The 25,112-nt window shown below is 41.1% G+C and overlaps 1 protein-coding gene across 1 annotated transcript in view; it reads left to right on the forward strand.

The window, feature by feature from the left end:
• Positions 1 to 25,112, forward strand: part of NAIP (NLR family apoptosis inhibitory protein) — a 62,438-nt gene that overhangs the window by 19,003 nt on the left and 18,323 nt on the right. The window contains 5 exon segments of the mRNA XM_081231285.1: positions 13,597 to 14,170; positions 15,925 to 16,024; positions 20,302 to 20,383; positions 21,489 to 21,540; positions 23,471 to 23,590. Coding sequence (XP_081087411.1) covers positions 13,597 to 14,170; positions 15,925 to 16,024; positions 20,302 to 20,383; positions 21,489 to 21,540; positions 23,471 to 23,590 — 928 coding nt within the window.

Genomic DNA, 25,112 nt, shown 5'->3' on the forward strand with positions numbered 1-25,112 from the left:
TTAATAAATTTATCTTATTTTTATTTATTTTTGGCTGCATTGGGTCTTTGCTGCTGCGCGTGGGCTTTCTCTAGTTGTGACGAGCGGGGCCTGTTCTTTGTTGCAGTGCGAGGGCTTCTCATTGCGGTGTCTCCTCTTGTTGCAGAGCACGGGCTCTAGGCACATGGGCTTCAGTAGTTGTGGTGCACAGGCTCAGTAGTTGTGGCTCATGGGCTCTAGAGCGCAGGCTCAGTGGTTGTGGCACATGGGCTTAGTTGCTCCGCGGCATGTGGGATCTTCCCAGACCAGAGCTTGAACCCGTGTCCCCTGCATTGGCAGGCAGATTCTTAACCACTGCGCCACCAGGGAAGTCCCCAAGGGACTTTAAGGACTCAAAAACGAAGTTATTCCCTCATTTCTTTTTTTTCTTTATAAATTTATTTATCTTATTTATTTATTTTTGGCTGCATTGGGTCTTTGTTGCTGTGCGCAAGCTTTCTCTAGTTGCAACAAGCAGGGGCTACTCTTTGTTGCGGTGTATGGGCTTCTCATTGCGGTGTCTTCTCTTGTTGCAGAGCATGGGTTCTAGGTGCACGGGCTTCAGTAGTTGCGGCACGTGGGCTCAGTAGTTATGTCTCGTGGGCTCCAGAGTGCAGGCTCAGTAGCTATGGCACACGGGCTTAGTTGCTCGCAGCATGTGGGATCTTCCGTGGACCAGGGATCGAACCCATGTCCCCTGCATTGGCAGGCGGATTCTTAACCACTGCGCCACCAGGGAAGCCCCCTCCCTCATCTCTAAGGAGTAATTTTTTGGAAAAAATTAATTGCCTTCGATTTGAGAATATATAGTACATTGGAACTAATAAAGTTGGTAGGTGAGTAGGGAAAAAGTGATAGAGATATGAAAGAGCAAAGCAACTTGAATGTCTTCTAACTGTGCTGTACTTAACTTTTGGAAACTACTTTTTAAATTAGTTTTCTTCTTTTCACTGCAGGTCTATGTTTGCACTGTGTGCCAAAATGTTTTTTGTGTGGACTGTGATATTTTTGTTCATGACTCTCTCCATTGTTGTCCTGGCTGTATTCATAAGATTCCAGCTCCTTCAGCTGTTTGATTCCAGCATATAATACACATTGAATGTGTTAAAAAGACATTTGCGACTGTAAATAAAATGATTCTTTAGAAGAAACTCCAGTGAAGAACAGTTCGAAAGGAAAGTCTGATCTAAGAAACCTATTACTTTAAAGCTTCCTCTGTAATGATTGGTAAAGTATTTACTTAATGGTGTATATCTAATACCGCCATTTTGGTGGTTTGTTATCTGAGACTGGCTTACCTTTTATAGTTCAGGTTAATGAACTATCCTTGTTAGCCTCCCTCAGGTTCATACCCAGGGACTGTTTAACTTAATCCCCCTCAACTTTCCTACCCTGGGTCATCAGAAAAATGTAGGTGAGAATGTATGATGAAGTCCATGTTTCAGGTTCAATGAAGATATACTGTTATAGGCAGGACTCTTTCTAGGGTATACCCTTCTGAGAGTGAATCAGGTTTCCATAGCAAAGGTATGTTTATTTTAAATCTATGAACTTTAGTCACTCTAGATTGAGTTTAACTATGATATTCATGATTTTATAAATAACAATTCTTAGTGAAGAATGTTATCAGTAAAGACAATGTAATCCCACCCTGGAGAGTCTATTCAATAAATCTTGGAGGAAGTCCAGGAATATGCATTATTTTCAGTTTTTTATATACATGTATATATACATATTCTTTTTCAGATTCTTTTCCCTTATAGGTTATTAGAAAGAATATGTATTTTTAGCAGCACACGTGTGCACACACACACACTAAGACATAATTTGACCAAAGTACAGATCTTTCTCCCAAGAGTCATACTCTCTGCGCCTAGACCCAAATGGTTCTTTACAAGTAAACAGACTTAGGCTCTAGGTAACCAAATTAACTGCTGTCTTCCTTCCTTTTGCTCTGTCCACAAGAGGTATCAGTGGCTTGAAGGAGATGCCTTTAACATAATCAGAATATTTTATCTCCCCCTACTTGAAGTAAAAGGGCATGAGTAGGCACCTTTTGAAAAGTTACTTAGAAATATATTAGACACACACTCACAGTACTGTATATAAAAGGGACATTGAGTGCCTTTTTGGGGGCTGCTTTATCTCTTTCTACAATTTTGGGGTTTATTTGTATACTTGATAAGGTTAAGGTGAATATTTTAGTTAGATGTAAGGAGGAATTTCTAGTCTCAAAATTATAGAGAGGGCTTCCCTGGTGGCACAGTAGTTAAGAATCTGCCTGCCAATGCAGGGGACACAGGTTTGAGCCCTGGTCCGGGAAGATCCCACATGCCACGGAGCAACTAAGCCCGTGAGCCACAGCTACTGAGCCTGCGCTCTAGAACCCACGAGCCACAACTGCTGAGTCCATGTGCCGCAACTACTGAAGCCCACACGCCTAGGGCCTGTGCTCTGCAACAAGAGAAGCCACCACAATGAGAAGCCGGCACACCGCAACAAAGAGTAGCCCCCGCTCGCTGCAACTAGAGAAAGCCCGCGTGCAGCAACGAAGACCCAATGAAGCCAAAAATAAATAAATTAATTTAAAAAAATTATAGAGAAAATCCGTGTTTGTTTTAGATTATAGAAATAAAAATGGTGATCTAATAATACTGTTAGTTCTGGCCTTAGTTTCCCTCATGGAACTCCACAGTATACTACAATAATGAAGGAAACTTTTTAACATTAGGAATCTTTCTGAATAGTATGTCTTTCTGAGTTCTGTTTGATTAGAAAACTCCTTAAACCTTAAAATTCATTATGAAAATTAGATTTATTTTAAATACTTTTGAATGTATACATTTCACTTCATATTCGTTTTTATTTTCCTGAAAGTCATTTTGTTTTAACTGAAGCATTTAGTCCATTTATATTTAATGTGCCTACTGATACATTTTGGTTTAAATCTACCATCTTTGTGCTATTTGTTTCAACTACTCCATCTTCATTTTTCTCTTATTTCTTGCCTTTTTTGTTTGTTTTTAAAAATTTATTTTATTTATTTTGGGCTGCGTTGGGTCTTCGTTGCTGCGTGCGGGCTTTAGTTGCGGTAAGTGGGGACTAGTCTTCATTGTGGTGCGCAGGCTTCTCACTGTGGTGACTTCTCGTTGTGGAGCACGGGCTCTAGGTGCATGGACTTCAGTAGTTGTGGCATGCGGGCTCTAGAGTGCAGGCTTAGTAGTTGTGGCACACGGGCTTAGTTGCTCTGCGGCATGTGGAATCTTCCTGGACCAGGGATCAAACCTGTGTCCCCTGCATTGGTAGGCAGATTCTTAACCACTGTGCCACCAGGGAAGTCCCTCTTGCCTTTTTTTGGATTGCTTGTTTCCCACCATTCTTTGTTTTCCTAAACTAGTTTGGAAATTGTATACTCTATTTTTATTCTTTTAGAGGTTATTCTAGAAATTACAGTACACGTAATTCCTTAACTTGGGTCCTCTAGAAGGTAGAACCTCAGGCAAAGGTGAAAGTATTGTTGCTTTATTTGGGAGATGCAGATCTAGGGAAGTATGGGTAAGGAAAAAAAGGGAAAGTGAGACGAGGAAAAACACTATGTTATCACAGTGGCCAGGCTTGATGACAAACTGTGAAGAGTCATAGGAGTCTCCCAGCAAGTGTGTTCACTTAGAGTTTGGGACTTCTCCAGAAGGTTTATAAAGGGAAGCTGCCCCTCTGCACAGTCTGTCGAAGGGAGGAGGGGAGGGTAATGCAATTTCCTAACTTCTTCCATTTCCCACTAGCCAAGGCTTGCCAAACAGGGCTGTGTCATCTGGTCTTTTGGTAACTGCTAAGGGAGCCAGCTGTCAGGCTCAGTGGTGTGGTGTTGCAGCCAACTCTGGAAGGTCAGATAGGCTTGGTGTAGTTCAGTTTGGACTCCAGCCCGCTCAGGAAGCTGGGCAAAGGCAGCAGCAGTGCAGAGGAGGAGGCGGGCAGCACCTTGGAAAGAAGGGCGTGGCCAAGAGAATCTGAGGAAGCGCTGCTTCCAGTACTCCTTCATAACATCAAAACCTAAAGTTAACTTGTACCTTTACCCTCCCCACGGATAACACATTTCACCTCACTTTCCTCCTTCCTCACTTATTTATTATTATTTTTGTACATTTAATTCTTTTGGTGTTTCACTAGACATTTATATTTGTTTTAATCAGTTAGTATTTATTAAGATTTAGTCACATATTTACCACTTTCATGGCTCTTGATTTATTCTTACATCTCAGATATCTTGAGGATCATTTTCCTTTGACCTGAAGTACATTCTTCAGAATATACTAGTGTTCAGAATATATAGTATGCTACGTGTTATGTAAGGAAGAAGGAAAAATAAGAATATATATTTGTCTTAGCAAAAAGAAACGGTGGAAAACAATAGAGAAAGTCGATGAAACCAGAAGTTGGTTCAACCAATTGACAAATATTTTGCTAAGTTGACCAAGAGAAAAAAAAAGAAGACTCAAATTACTAAGATCGAGTGAAAGAGGAGACATCACTATGGACCTTACAAAACTAAAGATTGTAGGGGAATACTACAAACAGATGGGGAAAAGAGTGAATTTTAATGGATATAGAGTTTCTTCTTGGAGTGATGAAAATGTTCTAAGATTGACTGTGGTGATGGCTGTTCAACTCTGTGAACATACTAAAAACCACTGAATTATACACTTTGAATAAGTTAAGTTACATGGTACGTGAAGTATATCTCAAGAAAGCTGTCTTTTAAAAAATGAGGGAATTCTCTAGCGGTCCAGTGGTTAAGACTCTGCGCTTCCATTGCAGGGGGTACAGGTTCGATCCCTGGTCAGGGAACTAAGATCCCACAAGCTGCACCACGTGGCCGAAAAAAAAAAAATTTTTTTTTTAAATAAAAAGAAACACTGGAAGAATACATAGGGAACTAATAAAAATGGTTGACTGGGGTGGTGGTGTAGCACAGTGGAGAGTAAGAATTATTTTTAAATATTTTTATATAGTTAAAAATTTTAAGCCCTGTAAATGAATTAAGTATTCAAAAATAATAAAACTTATGGAATCCTGGGAAGTTGTGGTGAGGGAGATGAAAGTAATGTAGCTAATGTTAGCTGTTAGTTGAGGGCCTGAAAGCAATCATGTTCGTCAAATAAGGTAATAGGTATGGAACTGGAGGTTGGAGGGGAACTGTAATAAAATTTCTTTTTCATTTATTTGGGTCATAGTGCAAATAATACATTTCCACCTATAAGTGGCAATATGTGCACTGTTTCTGTTTGTTGTGACCTTGTTTGCCCTTGAGAATAACTACAAGGTGAAGATTGCAGTACTACCTGGAGGCTGAAGAAGAGGGATAAGTAGATTAAAAGCATGTAAGTCCTGTATTTAAGAAGCACAGGTGACCCACTGTATATCTGAGTACATGCCATAATCAAAACACTAATGTATGTTGAAACAATGCGGGAACAACAGGGCTTCTGCTGCTCGGAATGGCAGTAGGGAAGAAGAACTGTAAACATTTTGTAAGATTTCTCAATACTTTGTGAAATTCCTCATGTTTGTGGTCCTGTGTTCAGCTGTCTGTATCTCTGTAATGATCGGCAAATTTATAACATGAAATAATTTCTTGAGTGGTGAGAAAGAAAGGGTACAACCAGCCCTTGGGAAGTGGGGCGGTAGAATCCCATGATCTTTAGTAGATGATAGAGTTTAGGCGAAAGGGCAAGAAGTTTGAGTCCCTGAGGCCTGTAGTAAGGAAGAAAAGGGCACAGGAGATTGTCATGCTTCTGGGAAGTAGCCTCTGGAGTGTCCTGATACCCCTTTTGGGTCCAGTTCTATAAGAAGAGAAGAGTCATTATTTTCTTTACACATTTTCTGATTCTCTTCTTGGGAGACTGATGGCGTCCTTATGGGATTTAAATTCTTGATTTCACGTGATTAAACTGTTATTTGACTCACACCTCAGGCCAGAGCCCTGGAAGTAATGCACAGTTTGTTCATTTATTCATTCATTCACTCAACAAGCCTTGTACACCTGCTGTCTGTCTGATGAGACCCTAGCCGTCAGGATATAGACACCAAGAAGAAGACACAAACCCTAACCTTGTGGCTCTGTGACCCTCCCAGTCTAAGAGGCAGACCTTTAAAGACATCAGCTTGGGGACTTCCCTGGCGGTCCAGTGGTTAAGACTCTGCCCTTCCACTGCAGGGGCCATGGGTTCGATTCCTGGTTGGGGCACTAAGATCCCACATGCCGCGTGGTGCGGCTAAAAAATAAAAATTAAAAAATTAATTAATTTAAAAAAAAGAAGTGTGAAAGTGCTAATGATAAACCAAGTGCCTAGGAATGCAGAAGAGGGACTGTAAAATGGGCTCAGATGCAAATTCAGATGCCTGAGGGGACCAGGCAGGTAATGCAAATACTTGAATAGGGGCCAGGTAAATGCAAAGTGGTAGCATCTGGAAAGCACTGGTTCCATGTAAAGGAGGCAGCCTCTAGATGCTGGGCTCAGGTAGAAGAGAGATGTCGATTGTACACCTTTCTTTGTACCTTTTGAATTTTATACATGTGCATTTGTTACCTAGTCCAAAAGAAAAACGTTTCTTTTGGAGGTAATTATTACTCAGCCACAGCCTATTTTTTCTTTCTGGGAATGTAGTTTCCCTCGGGCAGTATATTTTGATATTTAAACAGAAACTGAAAAACTGGATTTTTAAGTGAATTCTTCTAAGTTTTAAATGTTGACGTCTAATTTTTTAAAACCACACGGGCTAAATAAAACTTGCTTGCAGGCCGCCAGTTAACGCACTTCGGCCTGGCCAGTCTCTTCTCTGTCCCTTATTAGGGCAGAGAATCTTTTAACTTTTAGGTGTTAGGCTTTTCTGAGATATACTCGTTTTAGGGGATAATTCAATTTGGATTTTAGGTATTTAGAATCGATTCTTTAGAGGAAGAGGGAACTTTTAAGGATCTCTGGAATTGGTGATTCTAAGGGTGGTGTCTGGATCAGTAGCATCAGCAGCATCACCGGGAACCTGTTAGAAATGCATATTCTTGGGCCCCATCACAGGCCTATTGAATCAGAGACTCTGGGAGTAGGCCTAGCAGTCTGTGTTTTAACAAGTCCTCCAGGTGACTGTGATAAATGCTAAAGTAGGAGAACCACTGCCTCTAATCATATTACAGAGATACATAGATAACTTAAAAACAGGTTCCTGGTCATAGAATTCTTCTGAACTTAAAAAAAAAATTAACTCCAGTAGCTTTACAGAAACCAGATCCCAAACCTGGAATTGATTTTTCATTTCTTTAGATTCTCTTTAAGAAATTATTTGTATTAGAATTTTCTTTTCTTTTTTTTTTTTTTCAGTACACGGGCCTCTCACTGTTGTGGCCTCTCCCATTGCGGAGCACAGGCTCCGGACGTGCAGGCTCAGCGGCCATGGCTCACGGGCCCAGCCGCTCTGTGGCATGTGGGAGCCTCCTGGACTGGGGCACGAACCCGTGTCCCCTGCATCGGCAGGCGGACTCTCAACCACTGCGCCACCAGGGAAGCCCCTCAAAATATTCAGATAATACAAATATCTACTTAGAAAATTCAAGAGGATTTACAATCATATATTAAAAGTAGACCAGGGACTTCCCTGGTGGTGCAGTGATTGAGAATCCCCTGCCAATGTAGGGGACACGGGTTCGAGCCCTGCCAGGAGGATCCCACATGCCGCAGAGCAACTGAGCCCATGCACCACAACTACTGAGCCCGCGTGCCTAGAGCCCGTGCTCCACAACAACAGAAGCCACCGCAATGAGAAGCACGCGCACCACAACGAAGAGTAGGCGCTGCTCCTCACGCAGCAACGAAGACACAATGCAGCCAAAAATAAAGAAATAAAATACATTTATATTTTTAAAAGTAGATCAGAAAGAGTCCTATACATCATCAATAAACATTTAGAAAATAGAATAGTAAAAAAAAAAAATTCACAACGGCAACAAAATCTACAGGGTGCTACAATAACTGTATGTGCATTGGACACAGATGTACCTAACATTATAGATGAAAAGTAAGGTTGATTGGGCAAAATTTTACAGGCAGAACAGTCAGCAGTGCAGAGGTTCCCCTGACCTCTGAACTTCCTGTAAAAAGAATTGCTGGTCTAGGAGCAGCTGGATGTATTGGGGAAAGTGTTTCAAAAAAACACTGTCCTTGTTATATGTGTTAATTCAAAAGTTAGGAGGGGTCAGCTATTTAACAATGATTGCTTCTTGGCTGGGTAAAGGGCCCTGTTGGACCAGAGCTTGGCTAGAGGAGTTTACATGCCGATGAGGCTGGTAACAGCTTGAAGACTTGCTAACTCAGCAATTGGCTAAACTACCAAAATGGAGAGAGCATGAGCTTTCTGGGACACCTGGGTTTGCCTTTCCTTAATATCTAGCCTTTATGGCAGCCAAACACAGTTGTTAAAAGTGCAGACTCTGTTGCCAGACTGTCTGGTTAATCTGAACCCCTTTGTGCCTGGGTTTTCTCATCTGTAAATTGTAGGAAATAAAAATAGCTACTTCATTTGGACTGTTAAAGGGATTAAATGGACATATCTAAGGTTTTTAGAACTGTGCCTGACAAGTAGTAGGCTCTAAGCAAATTTTAGTTATTATTGGTAATAATTACACAATATTATTGAAATGATTTTTAAAACTATAAACCCAGAAAAATTAAGAAAGCAGGAGGGGACCATCAGCATACAGAATATTTTAACACATTTTTGGAAGGTGGAAACTCAAATGGAATGGTAGTAACCAGTGAAACAGACCAAAGGAGCCCACAGCCTGAATACACATGTAACCCCTGGGAGACTCTGTACCTTGTACAGAGCCCTGGAGCAGCTGAGGGCCCAGAATGCCAGGTTGAAGGCGGACAGGAATGATGGGAAGGGCTGAAAATCAAGAGACTAAATTAAAGTCTCTGCATGAGACAGTTGACTCCATCCACTCCACCATCAGACTATTTAATATGCAGGTGTTATTAACACTGAGGCAAAAAATTAGTGGATTCTTCTAAAAAAAATGGAATAAACTGTTTCAGCTGACTTAGAGGAGCTAGGGTGGGCCCTGGGCATCCCAAAATGAAGAATACTTCAAGAATTGGCCATTCTATGCTAAAGGAACACCCCAAGTGAGCTTTCAGCTACTAGCTCTGACTTTACAGCTAACTTGAAATCATTTTCTGAGGTGTTTCTCTGACATTGAGGGCTTCTCCAGGGTAAATCTTGGCTCCCCAATCTGTTCTCCATAGAGTAAAGGGCTTAGGTTCAGGTCACACTCATGTGGCTTTTCATCAGAATTTTTAGCCATAATTTTGATCAATCAGCTTTGAAATCGCCTTATTTTCAAACATGAATTGAAAACCAAGGATCAGTACACATTTGAGGAAAGCTGGTAATGTGAAAAAATGAACAAAAAGTAAATGGTAATTAGCATTGGAGGAAACAGATCATTCAGGAGACAGGTGAACTTTATTTTTATTAGTACTGATAAAGATAATTTGTATATCGGGACCCACAAAATGGGGGCTGCCTCAGTGGCTCAACCCAAGTCACAAATCTAAACCCAAGTCAGCCTGCACTTACAGGAAACACCTGTCAAGGAAACCTGATATAAACCAATCACAATCCCCCAACTCAGCTTTACCTAGTTTGCCTGACCCTAGAAAACAGGACCTGCTAGACCTATAATGAATCCCTGACCTCTTAGCCGATCATACCTCTTCTCTATAAAACCCACTCTTTCCCCCCATCCCTCTGGAGCAGCGCTGTGAGACACTGTACTCCCCCCAGTCTATGGATTGCTTTCCCTTGACTAAAGGACAACAAACTCATTATTAAGTTGTTTTTTTTTTTTTTTTTTTTTTTTTGTGGTATGCGGGCCTCTCACTGTTGTGGCCTCTCCCGTTGCGGAGCACAGGCTCCGGACGCGCAGGCTCAGCGGCCATGGCTCACGGGCCCAGCCGCTCCATGGCATGTGGGATCTTCCCAGACCAGGGCACGAACCCGTGTCCCCTGCATCGGCAGGCGGACTCTCAACCACTGCGCCACCAGGGAAGCCCAAGTTGTTTTAATGTTGTCATTTGACAGTATAGGAGAGGTTCATTAAAGATTGCGTTGGCTAAAAAAATCAGATCTTGTGAAAATAAGAAACAGACAACAAGAAAGAGCTGTGGGAAATTGAAAATATAATTGCTGAACTTAATAATTACTGTTGGTGGGACTTCCCTGGTGGTCCGGTAGTTAAGACTCCACGCTCCCAATGCAGGGTGTCCAGGTTCCACCCATGGTCAGGAAACTAGATCCTGCGTGCCGCAACTAAGATCCCGTGTGCCCCAACTGAAAGATCCCGCATGCCGCAACTAAGACCCGGTGCAGCCAAATAAATAAATAAATAAATATTTTAAAAGAATTTTTATTGGAAAGTTGGAAGATAATGAAGAGGAAACCTCCCAGAAAGTAAAGCCAAAGCACGGGAGAATATGTAAGCAAAAAAAAAAAGATAAGAACTTCAGTGATAAATTCCCATCTGAATAATGGGAATACCAGAAAGAGGGAAAAGAGAATAGTAGGCAGTAGGGAATTATCAAAGAAATTATAGAAGATAATTTCCCAGGGCTGATGGGAGGCCCACACGTTCAGCTTGAAACAAGTCCACTGGGTCCAATGAATGTAGAAAGACCCACACTGAGACACAATAACTTTGAAATTTTATAACCCACAGATAAAAGAGAAAACCCTAAAAGATACCAGAAAGATGGAAGCTGCCGTCAAAGAAATAAGACTTATACTAGCACCAGAAACATTAACCAATCTTAAATTATTTAGAATAAAACACTTCTGCTCTGGGACTTGGTAGGTTTTGTGAGACCTTTTGGTTCCTGACTAAGCCCTGCTGACTCAGCACCATAGACCATTTACTTGTGATTTCTCAGAAAACTGCAACTTGTTTTGAGTTTCAGTTCCTCCAGTATGTTCTCACTGCTTCTGATTAAAAGACAGAGAGAGCATTTGTATTTACACTATGCATTCTCCTTCCATTTGACTGGGGCTCTGGATAAACCTCTAGGTAAGTAAATTACCATCTCTGGCAAAAGTGCTTTTCTTCCACACCTAAACTTATGACCCTCTTATTTCTCTTACTCTTGTTTCTCTCTTTGGAGGCAAGAGGACAGGCACTGGAGTCACACAGGTGTGGATTTAAATCCTTTGCACAACACAGCAGCATCACTGGTACTCTTAGCACTTGTAATTAATGAGCATGAAACCTGGAGAGGGCCTTGGAGATCTTCTCTCCTCCTGGAAATGGCCCGGATACCAGCAAAACTGACCACTGAACTTTGCTGTAGAAGTGCAGGATTGATTCCAGCTGGTTTGTTGCCACCCTGTGCTTATTTATCTCCAGGGAGGGCTGGAGCCATGGTGTTGTCTGTTGGCCAAACCTAAATGAAACATACTAACTAGCGATGAATATAGCCCTGTGCTAGGATCTGAGAGACCAGGGGGCAGCCTGTACCATCTTGTTTGAGACTGGTCAGGCATCCTACTTTGGGCCACGTGACTGGAGCGGCATAAAAGACCCCTCCTCAGGTGACAGTGTAGTTTCCCTGAGACCAAGGTACCTTGCACATATCTAGGTGGTTCATTACCTAAAATCAAGCATGTCCTGAACAACGGAGAAAGGGTCCTAGAAACTGGGGCTGGAGTCTGAGACCTCTCTGATGTTTGCCTGTATTTTTGTACCTTATCCTCTACCTTTATTAAATTCTGAAGTAAGTATACTGTGTAGAGGCTTGTGAGTTTTTTCAGTTATCTGACCCTGTGTACTTGCTGAAGTTGGCAGTGTGAATGGGATAATGGGAACGATTTTTTGTTTTGTTTTTTTTAATTTATTTATTATTTATTTACTTATTTTGGCTGTACCGGGTCTTAGTTGCAGCATGCGGGATCCTTTTTTTTTTTTTAAGTTGTGGCATGCGGACTTAGTTGGAGCATGCATGAGGGATCTAGTTCCCCAAACAGGGATGGAACTTGGGCCCCCTGCATTGGGAGCGCGGAGTCTCACCCACTGGACCACCAGGAAAGTTCCGGGAACAGTTTTTGACTTAATTTAAATTCTGGCTCCGGCTTTGTTTAGGAGAAGAAAAGATGGAAAGTGGGAGAAAGACGTAGAACCACTGATGCCAGGTTGGCTGCTGAGGCCATCCTGGTTTGAATTTGCCCTAGTACTATAATTATTCATGGGAAGAAAAGCACAGCAATGGAATTTTTTTTTTGCTATTTTTTAAAATTTATTGAAGTATAGTTGATTCACAATGTTTCAGGTGTACAGCACAGTGATTCAGTTATATATATCTTTTTTAAAGATTCTTTTCCCATTATAGGTTATTACAAGATATTGAATATAGTTTCCTGTGCTATATAGTAGATTCTTGTTGTTTATCTATTTTATATGTAGTAGTGGGTATCTGTTAATCCCAAATTCCCAATTTATCCCTCCCCCGCCCCCAGCAATGGAATTTAAAGGTGATAGACCCAGAGCCAGAAGAAGCAGCTAAATGGGTTAAAACAGAAATATGGACAGAGGGGAAGTCAGCCAAGAATAGTGAGGCAAATAAGGAAGGCCTCAGCAGCCAGCCTGGCATTCCTGGTTCTAAATCTCTTTCCCACTTTTCATGGTTTGGGCTGTTTTGGCAAAAATGAAAGTACTAAGAAAGAGCCCTAGGCTGCCAAGTCCACCAAGCTTTGGCCGGTTCCTTCTGTAAAAGGAAGGAACCTGATACCAGAGGGAGAATTGGGCAGATACTTCTTTTGTTTGGAATGTGACCCTCATCTGATATCCACTAAAGGGACTCTATGGGAGAGGGCATGATGAGACAACTGAAATGAAGGAGCTCTTCAGTCAAAAAGCCAAGTAACCTTGTGGACTGATAGAGCTCCCTGAGGAACCATTGCTGAAATGTACTGAACATATTAGTGACAAAGGAGCTCTTTTCCTTGCATTAGGTACTGCCGAATGAAGGGCATGCTTGGGCTTCATCAAGATCTTCAATTAGCTGCAACTTTTGCAGAAATGTGGGTAGATGGGCAAATTCTAAATCAGCTGAGCTGGATTAAGGCGGGGCACATAAAGCAAAGCTGGTAGAGTGGAAATATCCAGCTCCACCTGTAGGTATTAAATGGAATACCTTGTTGATTCTTGAAATGTTGAGAATGCAAGCACGCATCTTTGAACTTGTTATATGATGATATGGGTATCCCCTATTTTATGCCTTTAACTTAAGTGACAATTGATGCTGTGATCAGGGGGCCTCCAACTATTTGGCCTCCATAGGTGACCTTACTGTTGAGGGCAGGATAGAGGTCTGCTGTCACAGACCTACTAGCATATTTGCTCTGAATTGGGCTAAATGATGAGCAGAAGATCAATGTTATTCAGAAGAAAAAACAGAAAGAATAAAGGGTGGAAACAAACCTCAGGACTAGTAAACCAGGTGGCGATGTTCATGAACATTTTCTTCCCCTTTTCAGAAAATGGCCGCCCAGGAGAAAGCCCCTGACGAGAGGATTTCCCAGACTGATTATGCTTTGCTCCCGGAGCTGTCTGGTCTTCTAGGCATAGATATGCTTCAATATGTAAAGGGAATAGAAGAAGAGGAGCAGAAAGAACGAGAAAAAATGCAAAAAGGCTTTAATTCCCAAATGCGTAGTGAAGCAAAAAGGTTAAAGTCATTTGTGACCTATGAGGCCTACAGTGCCTGGATACCCCAGGAGATGGCAGCGGCTGGGTTTTATTTCACTGGCATAAAATCTGGGATTCAGTGCTTCTGCTGTAACTTAATCCTCTTTGGTACCAGCCTCCAGAGACTCCCCATGGAAGACCATAAGAAGTTCCATCCGGATTGTGAGTTCCTTTTGGGCAAAGATGTTGGTAACATTGCCAAGTATGATATAAGAGTAAAGAATCCAGAGAACAAGTTGAGGAGGGACGACAAAGCAAGATACCAAGAAGAGAAGGCCAGACTCAAATCCTACAAGAAATGGCCATTTTATGCCCAAGGGACAGCCCCAAGGGAGCTCTCAGCTGCTGGCTTTGTCTTTACAGGTAGTTTGAAGTCATTTTCTGAAATATTTTGCTGGAATTAAGTTTAGGTTCCATATTTCAGTTGCAATATTTTGTAAATCTTTCCTTACTTGGTCAATGTGTTATATTAGGTATAAGGTCTCTTTTATTAAAATTCAACTTCAGTAATTTCACTTTAGCTTTATTTTATGTGTAGTACAACATGTCAATTTACCAAAAATATATAAAAAATAAGAAAGTGACTTTTCCTAAAATTTTGGACCTTAGACAATACTTGACTGGATTTCTAAGGCCCTGAAAATAAGCTGTGAGGTCAGCCTGACCCCAGTCTCCTTCTCACCCATCCTCCTTTTGCTGCTCTGAAATGATCTTTCTTTGATTCTTTTAACTGCAGCAGTATTGTAGGGTTTTTGTTTTTGTTTTTGTTTTAACCTTAAAGCTAACTCTAACATATAGGGCAAGTTGCATTTCAGAAAATTATCCTTTGTTTGAATTATCCTAGCCACACCGTAAATGTTATGACAGATCTGAGTGAGAATTGTGATAACAAAAACAGCTATCATTTACTGAGTACCTACTTGATGCTAGGCATGGATTAAGCACTAATACTAATCTGACAAACATGCCCTTTTCCCCCATTTCACAGTTGTCTTCAGTGAGGCTCAAAGAGTTTAAGAAATGTGCCTAAGGATAACCAACATGGACCTACTGTATAGCACAGGGAACTCTGCTCAATGTTACGTGGCAGGCTGGATGGGAGGGGAATTGGGGGGACAATGGATACATGCATATGTAGGGCTGAGTAATTTTACTGTGCACCTGAAACTATCACAACATTGTTAATCGGCTATATTCTAATATAAAATAAAAAGTTAAAAAAAAAGAAACAAAATATTTCAATTCATCTCAGGTACACTGCATAGTGCTTGGCACACAGTGTATGTTGGATATATGAAATGTTAATTGTTACTCTTGTTAATTAATTAATAGCAGAAGCTGAAGAAATTCACCTTGATGGTGATACCCAAGTTGGACCCAAGAAGAAAATTTAAGAGATTTCTGGTATAGAATTCCCCAGATGTCAGTGTGCTTATCACTTATTTCTTCAAGATGTTATAGTTAATGTCCTAATTGACATAGAGACTGAAGCAGAGTAAAATGCAGAAAAAACGGATCTTTCTGTCGTGTTCAAAAAAGTTGGAGTCTGTAGTTTGATTGTAATTTGCCTACCAGTTTGTGTACCATTTACATCTCAAAATGCCTTAAACCTCAAGTAAGTTTCCTTCTTAGTTTTGAAAGCTAGTGAGTTGATCCCTTTGTAGTTCCCCTAAAAACAGTTGTCAGAAAAGAAAAATATACTTGTCAAATACAAATGTCAAATGTGAAGAAAAAAAAAAAGAAACGTGCCTAAGTTGCCACTGAAATTTCATAGCAAAGCTACAGCTTAGGTCTTCTAACTGCACTTTACTTCATGAGTGCAGGGGATTCCTCTGCTTCCCCACTACTTCAGTGGGCATACTGAGTCCAACAGCTTAGAGTTCTGTGTGTGCCACATCTGAGAGGTGGGGTCCCAGGCTTTGGAAATGGTCACTTAGGGCAGTGGGGCTGTGGATGAGGATTCAGCCAGATGAGAGTGTGAGTGGGCAGATGGGATGGAGCGTGTCTCATTCATGCACAGAGCAGTCAACTTCTGGAGACACCCCTTCTGGACCATCCCATAGTGCTGTTGCCGGACAACAGCGTCTTCCTTCAACAGTGTCTTCCTTCATATGCAGGTAAACGTGACACTGTACAGTGCTTTTCCTGTGGTGGCTGTTTAGGAAATTGGGAAGATGATGATGATCCCTGGAAGGAACATGCCAAGTGGTTCCCCAAGTAAGTAGATAAATATTTTTTGCTTGTAATTTTTTTTTAAGACAAAACAAAACTAAAGGCAACAGTCACCTTCCCAGAGTAGAACCTTCAGTTTTGATCATTCTCTCTCCTAAACTGGAACACTCCAGGATTTATTCAAGCAAGAAAGCCCTGATGATATCGTGAAAATTTTTAATTATATAATTTCAAAATAGTTTCTTACTGTTTTATTATCCAAAATACTAAGATATGTCTTGCCAAGTATAAGTTTCAGGATCTGCCTTAATAAACATGAATAATTTGCATAGGGATGATGTAAAATGGTACATAAAGGAAGTTGGAAAGTAAGGCAGTGTTTAAAACATTATTATAAATGGTTTCATGCACTGCTGAATATATACCAAATGAAAACATTGTATTTCAAAAACTCAGAGTTTTGATTATTACAATGGTCTTGAGTTCTCTGCTTAGAAAATGAAGTGTTTTTAAAAATTATTTCTAATGCTACGTTTACTAGTATTTTCTACATGACTCTGTATCTACCAAATACAGATTCATTCCTTTAACAATTTTTAAAACTTCCATTTTGGAAAATTTCATACACAAGTAGAGAGAACACTTATCAACACATGGCCAAATCATATTTCATCCATCTCTCACCCACTCCTTCCCCAGAAATAAAAATAACCCAATTATTTTAAAGCAAATCCCAGATATCATATAATGTCACTTGTTGATATTTTAGTATATAACTCTAAAATATAAAAATATTTTAAAGAAACATAACCACAGTATCATTCTGTCTTCTAAAGAGGATTAACAGTAATTCCTCAATAACATCAAATATCTGAGACAGTGTTCAAATGTCCACATCCCCCCACCTCACTTTCTCTTTGCCATTGGTTGATTTGAATCAGGATCCAAACAAGGTCCATACATTACATTTAGTTGATATATCTCAAGATTTTTAATTTACAGATTTCCTCCTCCCTGACTTTTTCTTGTCACTTACTCATGAAAGGAGCCATGTAGTCTGTCCTGTAAAATTGCCTACACTCTATGTTTGGCTGAATGTTTCTGTGGTGTCATTTAACATGTTTCTCTACTTCCTGTATTTCCTATAATCTAGTAATTGGATCTAGCAGTGTGCTTCGGCTCATAGTTTATTTCTTTAACATATTTGTCATACACCTACCACATACAAAGAAGTTTCTGGTTGGATCGTAGGTCAACCACAAAACAACTGGGCTGTTTTAGGTTTATAAGTCATCTTTCACATGGACAGCCATGCTCACAAAAATGGAAGTATGTCTGATATGTTAAGTGAAAAAAGCAGTATGCAAAATAATGTGTAGTATAAGCCTTTAAAATCATTCAACCTATATATGGACTTGTTTGAAATATATATAGAAAAAGTTAAGAAAATATACAAACCAAACAATCGAACTCTTGAGGTTTGGTTTTGTCAGGAGATGAGGTGGAGGGGGATTTTCATATTTTACTTTGTTCACTTCTATCTTGTTTAAATTCTGGGAAACAAATGTGTATTTCTTTTATGGTTGAAAAGAAAGTGAGGGGGTGGGAGGGAGGAAGGGAACAAAGGAGAGAAGGAAGACGGGGAGAGAGAGAGATGGAGACGGAGATTGGAAAGGGAGGGGCGCTCTTCCTGACAAGCAGATGAGACAGTTATAGGGATACAGGAAGCCAGATGGTTAAATACTTTGAATGTCATTCTGGTTCCTTGACTAATCAAGAATAGACACCCAGGGCCTCCCTGGTGGCGCAGTGGTTGAGAGTCCGCCTGCCGATGCAGGGGATACGGGTTCGTGCCCCGGTCCGGGAGGATCCCATATGCCGCGGAGCGGCTGGGCCCGTGAGCCATGGCCGCTGGGCCTGCGCGTCCGGAGCCTGTGCTCCGCAACGGGAGAGGCCACAACAGTGAGAGGCCCACATACCGCAGAAAAAAAAAAAAAAAAAAAAAAAAAAAAAAAGAATAGACACCCAGCCAATCATACTGAGTGTTGGCAGTGAACCACATGGGTGTGTACCGAGTGAATATCAGCCCTGGCTCTTGGGCACCTGTCGTAGCTGTAGCCTCAGTCAATGCTTCACTTATTCTCATGGCCACAATGCTTAGTGTCACTGGATTATACACTGGACAACTCCCAGCAGCACCATTCACATCAACCATCATGTGATGGTCTAACACCAACAAGAGTTGCACATCCTGTCTCGGGTGGCCCCAGTACACCCTCTCTGACGCAGGACTGAGGGAAAGGTGAGAAGCATAGGGAGAAGATGTGAGTCCAGCACTCAGCTCCAGAGGTGGAAGGAGCTAAGGTCTGCTGCTATCAATACAAAGGGCAGGGCAGAGCGCGGAGGCTCGCAGATACACAGAGCCAGCCACTTGTTGACCCCCATTACTGACCCTCTGAGTCTCGTGTGTAAAAATGAAAATGATAATCCATAGCTGGTAGGGTTGTTATAAGGGTGATAAGTAAAGTATATGGAGCAAATGCCTTGTAAAAACTCTCGTGTATTCCATGACCGTTTCACTTTCCACCTGTTTGTCAACATGAGCATATGCTTAGCCAATACATTTCAGAGCTGGAATTAGAACTAAGAATTCCCCAGTTTCTTGTTGGTTGTGCTCTAACCTTAGCTGTTTGGGCATCAATTTTGGCTTTGTTTGCTGCTTTTATAAACTATGGACACAATGTCTGAGTCTACTCCTACTCATTAAAACGTAGTACTCAGTGTACTAAATAATTGTAAATAAATAAAATAAGCTGATCTTTATTGTATTTTTTAAACATTATATATATATATATATTTGTAATTTATTTGTTATTTATTTTATTTTTGGCTGTGTTGGGTCTTCACTGCAGTACATGGGCTTCTCACTGCAGTGGCTTCTCTTGCTGCGGAGCACGGGCTCTAGAGTGCAGACTCATTAGTTGTAGCTCGTAGGCTCTAGAGCACAGGCTTCAATAGTTGTGGCACATGGGCTCAGTAGTTGTGGCTTGTGGGCTTAGTTGCTCCGTGGCATGTGGGATCTTTGTGGATCAGGGCTCGAACCTGTGTTCCCTGCATTGGCAGGCGGATTCTTAACCACTGCGCCACCAGGGAAGCCCTTTGTTGTATTTTTTTAAAGAAGTAGTGTCTATCGAGCACCTTCTCAATCCACACTAAGCATGTGGGGAGGACCCCGTCCGTCATGTGCTATGTGGATTGTGTACGAATTTGGGTTGCGTACAAGTTTGGGGCACTCCTCAGAAGGATCTGTACATCTAAAACCTGGGGACCTTAGCTACCCAGAGTGGTGGCCCTGGAACAATATATGACTCACCTACTGGAGTTCACGTTCTCATGTCTGTACAAGAGAGCTGTGGCAAGATTGATCACTTCCCGTTAGTGGCAGAACTGGGACTAACATTCTGGCCTCCTGACTCTAAGCCCTCATTTACTATAACATCACTAGAAAGGAACCTTAAATTTGAATGAGAGAGATTTTTTTTAAAGTTACCTTAAAAATTGCTTCTGGTTTTTTTTTTGCGGTACATGGGCCTCTCACTGTTGTGGCCTCTCCCATTGCAGAGCACAGGCTCTGGATGTGCAGGCTCAGCGGCCATGGCTCACGGGCCCAGCCACTCCACGTCATGTGGGATCTTCCCGGACCGGGGCATGAGCCCGTGTCCCCTGCATCAGCAGGCAGACTCTCAACCACTGTGCCACCAGGGAAGCCCTGTTTCTGTTTTGTGGAAAGGAGTGTGTTTTTAAAATGTATTCCATATGCTCTTTTAAAAAAATTCAATTTATTAATTTCCATTATATTTTTTTTACAGAGTAGTGATATATGTTTTTCAGTGGATGAAATTTATTATTGTTTGTTATCCTTACTGCCAATAATTTTTATTTAACCACAGGAAATAGATATAGTCACCGTAGTTTAATTTAATAAAAAAAAAAAACCCTCCAGTCTATATATTACTGTAAATCTGTCTCTTTGATTGAATTATATTTTGTTTCAAGAGAGAAGATAATCTGAAGATTTAGTTTTAAATTATTACACATGTTGTTAATGGAAATAATAATTATATGAGAATAATGATAATTGTCATAAGTTTTGGGGTAAATTTTTTGACAGTTTTATCAAAGTAAAATAAAATTGAGCAATTTAAAGCATACAATGCAGTAAGTTTTAACAAATGTCCATTGTGTCACTGCAGTTATATAAAGATACAGGACATCTCTATTACAGTATCAGGGTAAATTTTAATTCTGTTTATTAATTATAGATGTGAATTTCTTCAAAGTAAGAAATCCTCAGAGGAAATTACCCAGTATATTCAAAGCTACAAGGGATTTGTTGGTGTCACGGTAATTTACAACAGCAAATTTTTTCTCAAGTTGGCTTTTGAGTACCTGTTATCTGAATGAGAAGGGGGCGGCATCACTCTTTTGTCATGGGCTCTCCTTCTTTCTTCTTCCCTTAATTCATTCCCCTACCTCTCATTGGGCAGATTGAAGAAAAGCATGTTCTCTTGGTCAACTAGAGCCCTTAGAATTTTTTTTCAGGGCTGCCTTTTGATTGGTCTGTCTGCCTTCCTGGTAGTCTTCCCCTCTTTGACTGAGGTCACCTCCCCTAGCTTCCCTTGGCCACCCCCATCTGAGTGCCCGCATAAGACATTCAGACCACTGCACACTACCCACAGTGGGCCTCAGAGCTGGTTACTTTATGCTCTATCGGGAAGGCTTCCCTAGTGACAGGTGATGGGAAAATCCAGCTTAAATTGCTTATGCAAAAAAAGCAAATTTATTGGCTAACACGACTCAGATGAGAACCCTGCAGAAAACATGGCCTGAAAGTGGGGGAGGAGTGTTTCTTCAGATAGCAATCTGGCTGCAATTTTCAGAGAAGAATCAGTTACTCAGTACCTAACCACCCTTCTGAATCCAGTTTCCTTCCTACATCTCATACTTCTCATTAGTCAAAGGACCTCTGTGATATCTTGTTGTAACTTAGCTTTTGAGTTGTATCTCTGGAAAAACTGACCCGGAGACGGCTTCCTGTTGAGTATAAATAAACATTCACGTTTTTTTTTCTTCCCTTTACACTGCATAAAAAATTACATCATTAATAGAAATAATAATTCAAGGAATAATTCTCTAATAACACTGCCACTCAATCCAATGAAACTCTTCACTTGGGGGCAGGGTTGGAGGAGGGAGTTCTTTTAATTTTTATTCATAGATAGTTGTATGCTCCAAGTCGATAACTTGAATTTTTTAAAATTGAGGTATTGATGCACAATATTTGTTTCAGGTGTACAACACAATGATTCACAATTTTTAAAGGTTATACTCCATTTATAATTACTATAAAATATTGGATATGTTCCCTGTGCTGTACATTAGATACTTATAGCTTATTTGTTTTATACATAGTCATTTGTAGGATAACTTGAGTTTTAATTTTCTTCAGGGGGAACATTTTGTGAGTTCCTGGGTCAAGAGAGATTTACCTATGGCTTCAGGTAAAGATTCAGACGTATTTCAAAAAGCTTTGCTTGTTTATTTCTTCTTTTGCTTTTTTTTTTTCAGCCTAATTTTTTTTTAACCCCTCCATTTTCCTCCTCACTTTATGGTGCTATAGTAATTTTTTTAAAAAACATTTCATTAGAGTTTCTGGTCTCCTGGAGTGACTTAGTTTTTTTAACATAAATGAGCATAGGGAAATATGTCAGGGTTGGGTCCTTGACTGAATTTCCTTTAAAACAATTAAGGTTTCTGGATAAAATGGTTTTGAAAACATTCTTAAATGGATCAGTGTCTGTTAAGAAATTAAATGTGAAATAATAGAAAATAAATATTGGTCTCTGCCCCTAGTTCCTGGCACAGAGCTCCTAAAATCCATGTAATTTCCTAAGTGATAACATCACGAGGTGCATCTCTTGTTCTAATATTGGATCTTTGACTCTGTCCCTGACACAGGGCTCCTAAAACCTTGTAAACTCCTAAGTGATAAGAACACTGGGAGCGTCTTTGGTTTCTAATGAGGTGATTCTGGGTGAGCTCCTGGATGGCTTCTTGATGGGAGCTGGTCACTGGGAAGAGCAAGCCATGATTAGAAGTTTGAATTTTCAGCCCACCCCCTATTCTTCAGAGCAGGGAGAGGGGTATAAATGGAGTTAATGATCGATCATGCCTGTGTGAGGAAGCCTCCATAAAAATCCCAGTAGTACAGGTTTCCAGGAGCCTTCAGGTACATGAACACATCCACACTGGGAATGTGACACATTCCAACTCTGTGAGGATAGAAGCTCTCAGATCTCATTCTATGGGCCAGTTCATCTGGCTGTTCATCTGTAGCCTTGATCATATCCTTTACTAAACAAACATAAGTGTTTCTCTGAGTTCTGTGATCCACTCTAACAAATGAAATGGGGTAGGAGCAGTGTTATGGGATTGAGCCTTTAACCTGTAGGATCTGACACTACTAAGTAGACAGTGTTGGAACAGAGTTAAATTGTAGGACACCCAGCTGGTGTTGCAGAGAAGTGTTTACTGGGAGAAAACCCCCATATATCTTGTATCAAAAGTATCATGAATGTGAGGTAGTGTGAGAGTAAAGGAGACACAGAGGAGGAAAAGACTGAGGTTTTTCCAGTACATTAAGTTATATTCCAGTTAAAACTCAAGTGACAGCAGGAATCCTGGGGCTAAGTAGAATAATGAAGCAAGCTTTCATCTTAAGGAATTTTGCAGTATCTAATTTTATTAACATATTTAATAAACATAAGTTGGTTTTCAAATCCTCAAAGGGTGCAGAAGACAGGAACCAAACCCCAGGGCCAGCCCAGTGTGGAAAGTCTAATAGAAACCACCACATAGAGTGGACACCCAAAGGGCAAGAAACAAATCTGCCTGCTCTTAAGGGAGCTGCAAGGAAAATTTGCCTTTCTCAAATCTGATACTAACTTGGGGTGGAAGGGAAGCTCCTCTAGCTTTTTTTTGTTTTTTGTGTTTTTTTTTGCGGTACGCGGGCCTCTCACTGCTGTGGCCTCTCCCGTTGCGGAGCACAGGCTCCGGACGTGCAGGCTCAGCGGCCATGGCTCATGGGCCCAGCCGCTCTGCGGCATGTGGGATCCTCCCGGACCAGGGCATGAACCCATGTCCCCTGCATCTGCAGGCAGGCTCCCAACCACTAGAAAATATTTTATTATAAAAAAATTTGAATCTATACAGAAATAAGACCATAGTAAATCCCCACCATGCATCCACCACTCTGCTTCAACATGTGGTCAGTCTGGCCTTGCCTGTTTCTTCTTTTCTAATCCCCTCCTTCAATTATATTGAAGCAAATGCCAAACATATCATTCTGTCTGTAAATATGAAAGGATAACTCAAACACTGATACTTGCAATATCAAAGCTTGCTGGTCTCACCATACGCTTTTTATTCAAGTGTGTTACAATGGCAGCATCTTTGCTAATGAAGAACTCCGACTGGACTCTTTCAAGAACTGGCCCCAGGCATCCCCTGTGGGAGCTGCAGCTCTGGCCAAAGCAGGTTTTTTCTACATAGGTGAGTCAGCAGTTTGCCCCACGCTCTTGCCTTGCTGCCCATTTAAACCCCACATACACTTCATGATCCTGGGCTCGTATTTAACTAAGCTCAACAATTCCTACTTCTTTTCATTATTCCTTTTTCTTTTAAAAAAATATTTATTTATTTATTTAGGCTGCGCTGGGTCTTAGTTGCAGCACATGGGATCTTCATTGTGGTGTGCGGGATCTTTCTTTTTAGTTGCGTCAGGTGCGCTCCCTAGTCGCGGCATGTGGACTTCTTAGTTGTGGCATGTGAACTCTTAGTTGTGGCATGTGTGTGGGACCTAGTTCCCCTGCCAGGGATTGAACCCAGGCCCCCTGCATTGGGAGCGCCGAGTCTTACCCACTGGACTGCCAGGGAATTCCCTCATTATTCCTTATATATTCCTTTTCCTTTCTGTATCAGATGGCCATATCTACCTATAAGAGGAGCTGGGACATTTAACTTTTTTTCTGGGTAGCAATGTGCCCAGCTGAAAATTGGGGTTTCTGTTACTATGGAAGAATGAGAGTTAACTAGGAGTGTGGATAGCGGTTTTTGCCACACACTCCTTGGAAGAGAAAGTAAGGAAATTCCTTTTAATGATTCCTAAGCATGTAGAATCTTCCATCAGTTCATAGTATTCTCTCTTGAGCTGCTGGTCATCAGGGAGTTCCACTCTGTAATGCACAAAGAGCGGGCAGGTTCCCCTCAGCTAAACCTCTGCCTGAGGTACCATAAGGTGAAAGGATATTGTGTCCTTCCTGGGAACCTTGCTGGCCTTCTTCAGACCAAACACACATGCTAAGTTACAGTGGAGGTCCATGTGGACCTTTTACAGAGGGGTCAAGTCAAGAATACCACAGAGCAGTACAGAGTAGGGGAATGTAGTGTTCACTCGAACTGACATGTTCCATTGGTACAAAAAATCTTAATGCCTCACAGGCTTAAGCATTTGGAAAAGCGGTGCTCCACCCTTTCTTCCTGCTCTCTCCATTCTGTCTTCCTCTTGCCAGCCTTCCTCTAGGACCCTCTGTCCAGTGTCCTCACCCTCTTCCTTTTGAACCTCCTCCTCTCCCCACAAATCCTAGGCATCTCACCCTTTTGGGGTCTTGCAAGCTCTAGGACCTCCTATTTTTATCCAGACACAAAGGGAGGTTTTCCTCTGTTCTGGCTTTACAATGCCTACAGGAGTCCAAGAAAAGAAGGAAGATGATGGATGCTCCATTTCTAGTTCAATCTTTTGGCAGATCCAAATGCTAATTTCCTTCCAAAGAAATAGAGTCTCACATGAAGACTTGATCCTACTTCTAGTGGAATAAACCTAGCAATAATGTAGTAAGAGGCATTTGATTCTTCACGAACTTACTTACATGAGAGTTGCTATATTTGCTCATATATATTTTCCTGAGCTCCAAATATTTTCTTTCTGATTTATTCATTAACTAAATAACTTACTGCGTGCCTAGTCAGTCCTAGGCACTCTTCTAAGTCCATGAGATTCATTAGGGAGCAAAAC

The sequence above is a fragment of the Mesoplodon bidens genome (genome assembly GCF_964165515.1).
Source record: "Mesoplodon bidens genome assembly, chromosome: 4".
In the NCBI taxonomy this organism is placed as follows: Eukaryota; Metazoa; Chordata; class Mammalia; order Artiodactyla; family Ziphiidae; genus Mesoplodon; species Mesoplodon bidens.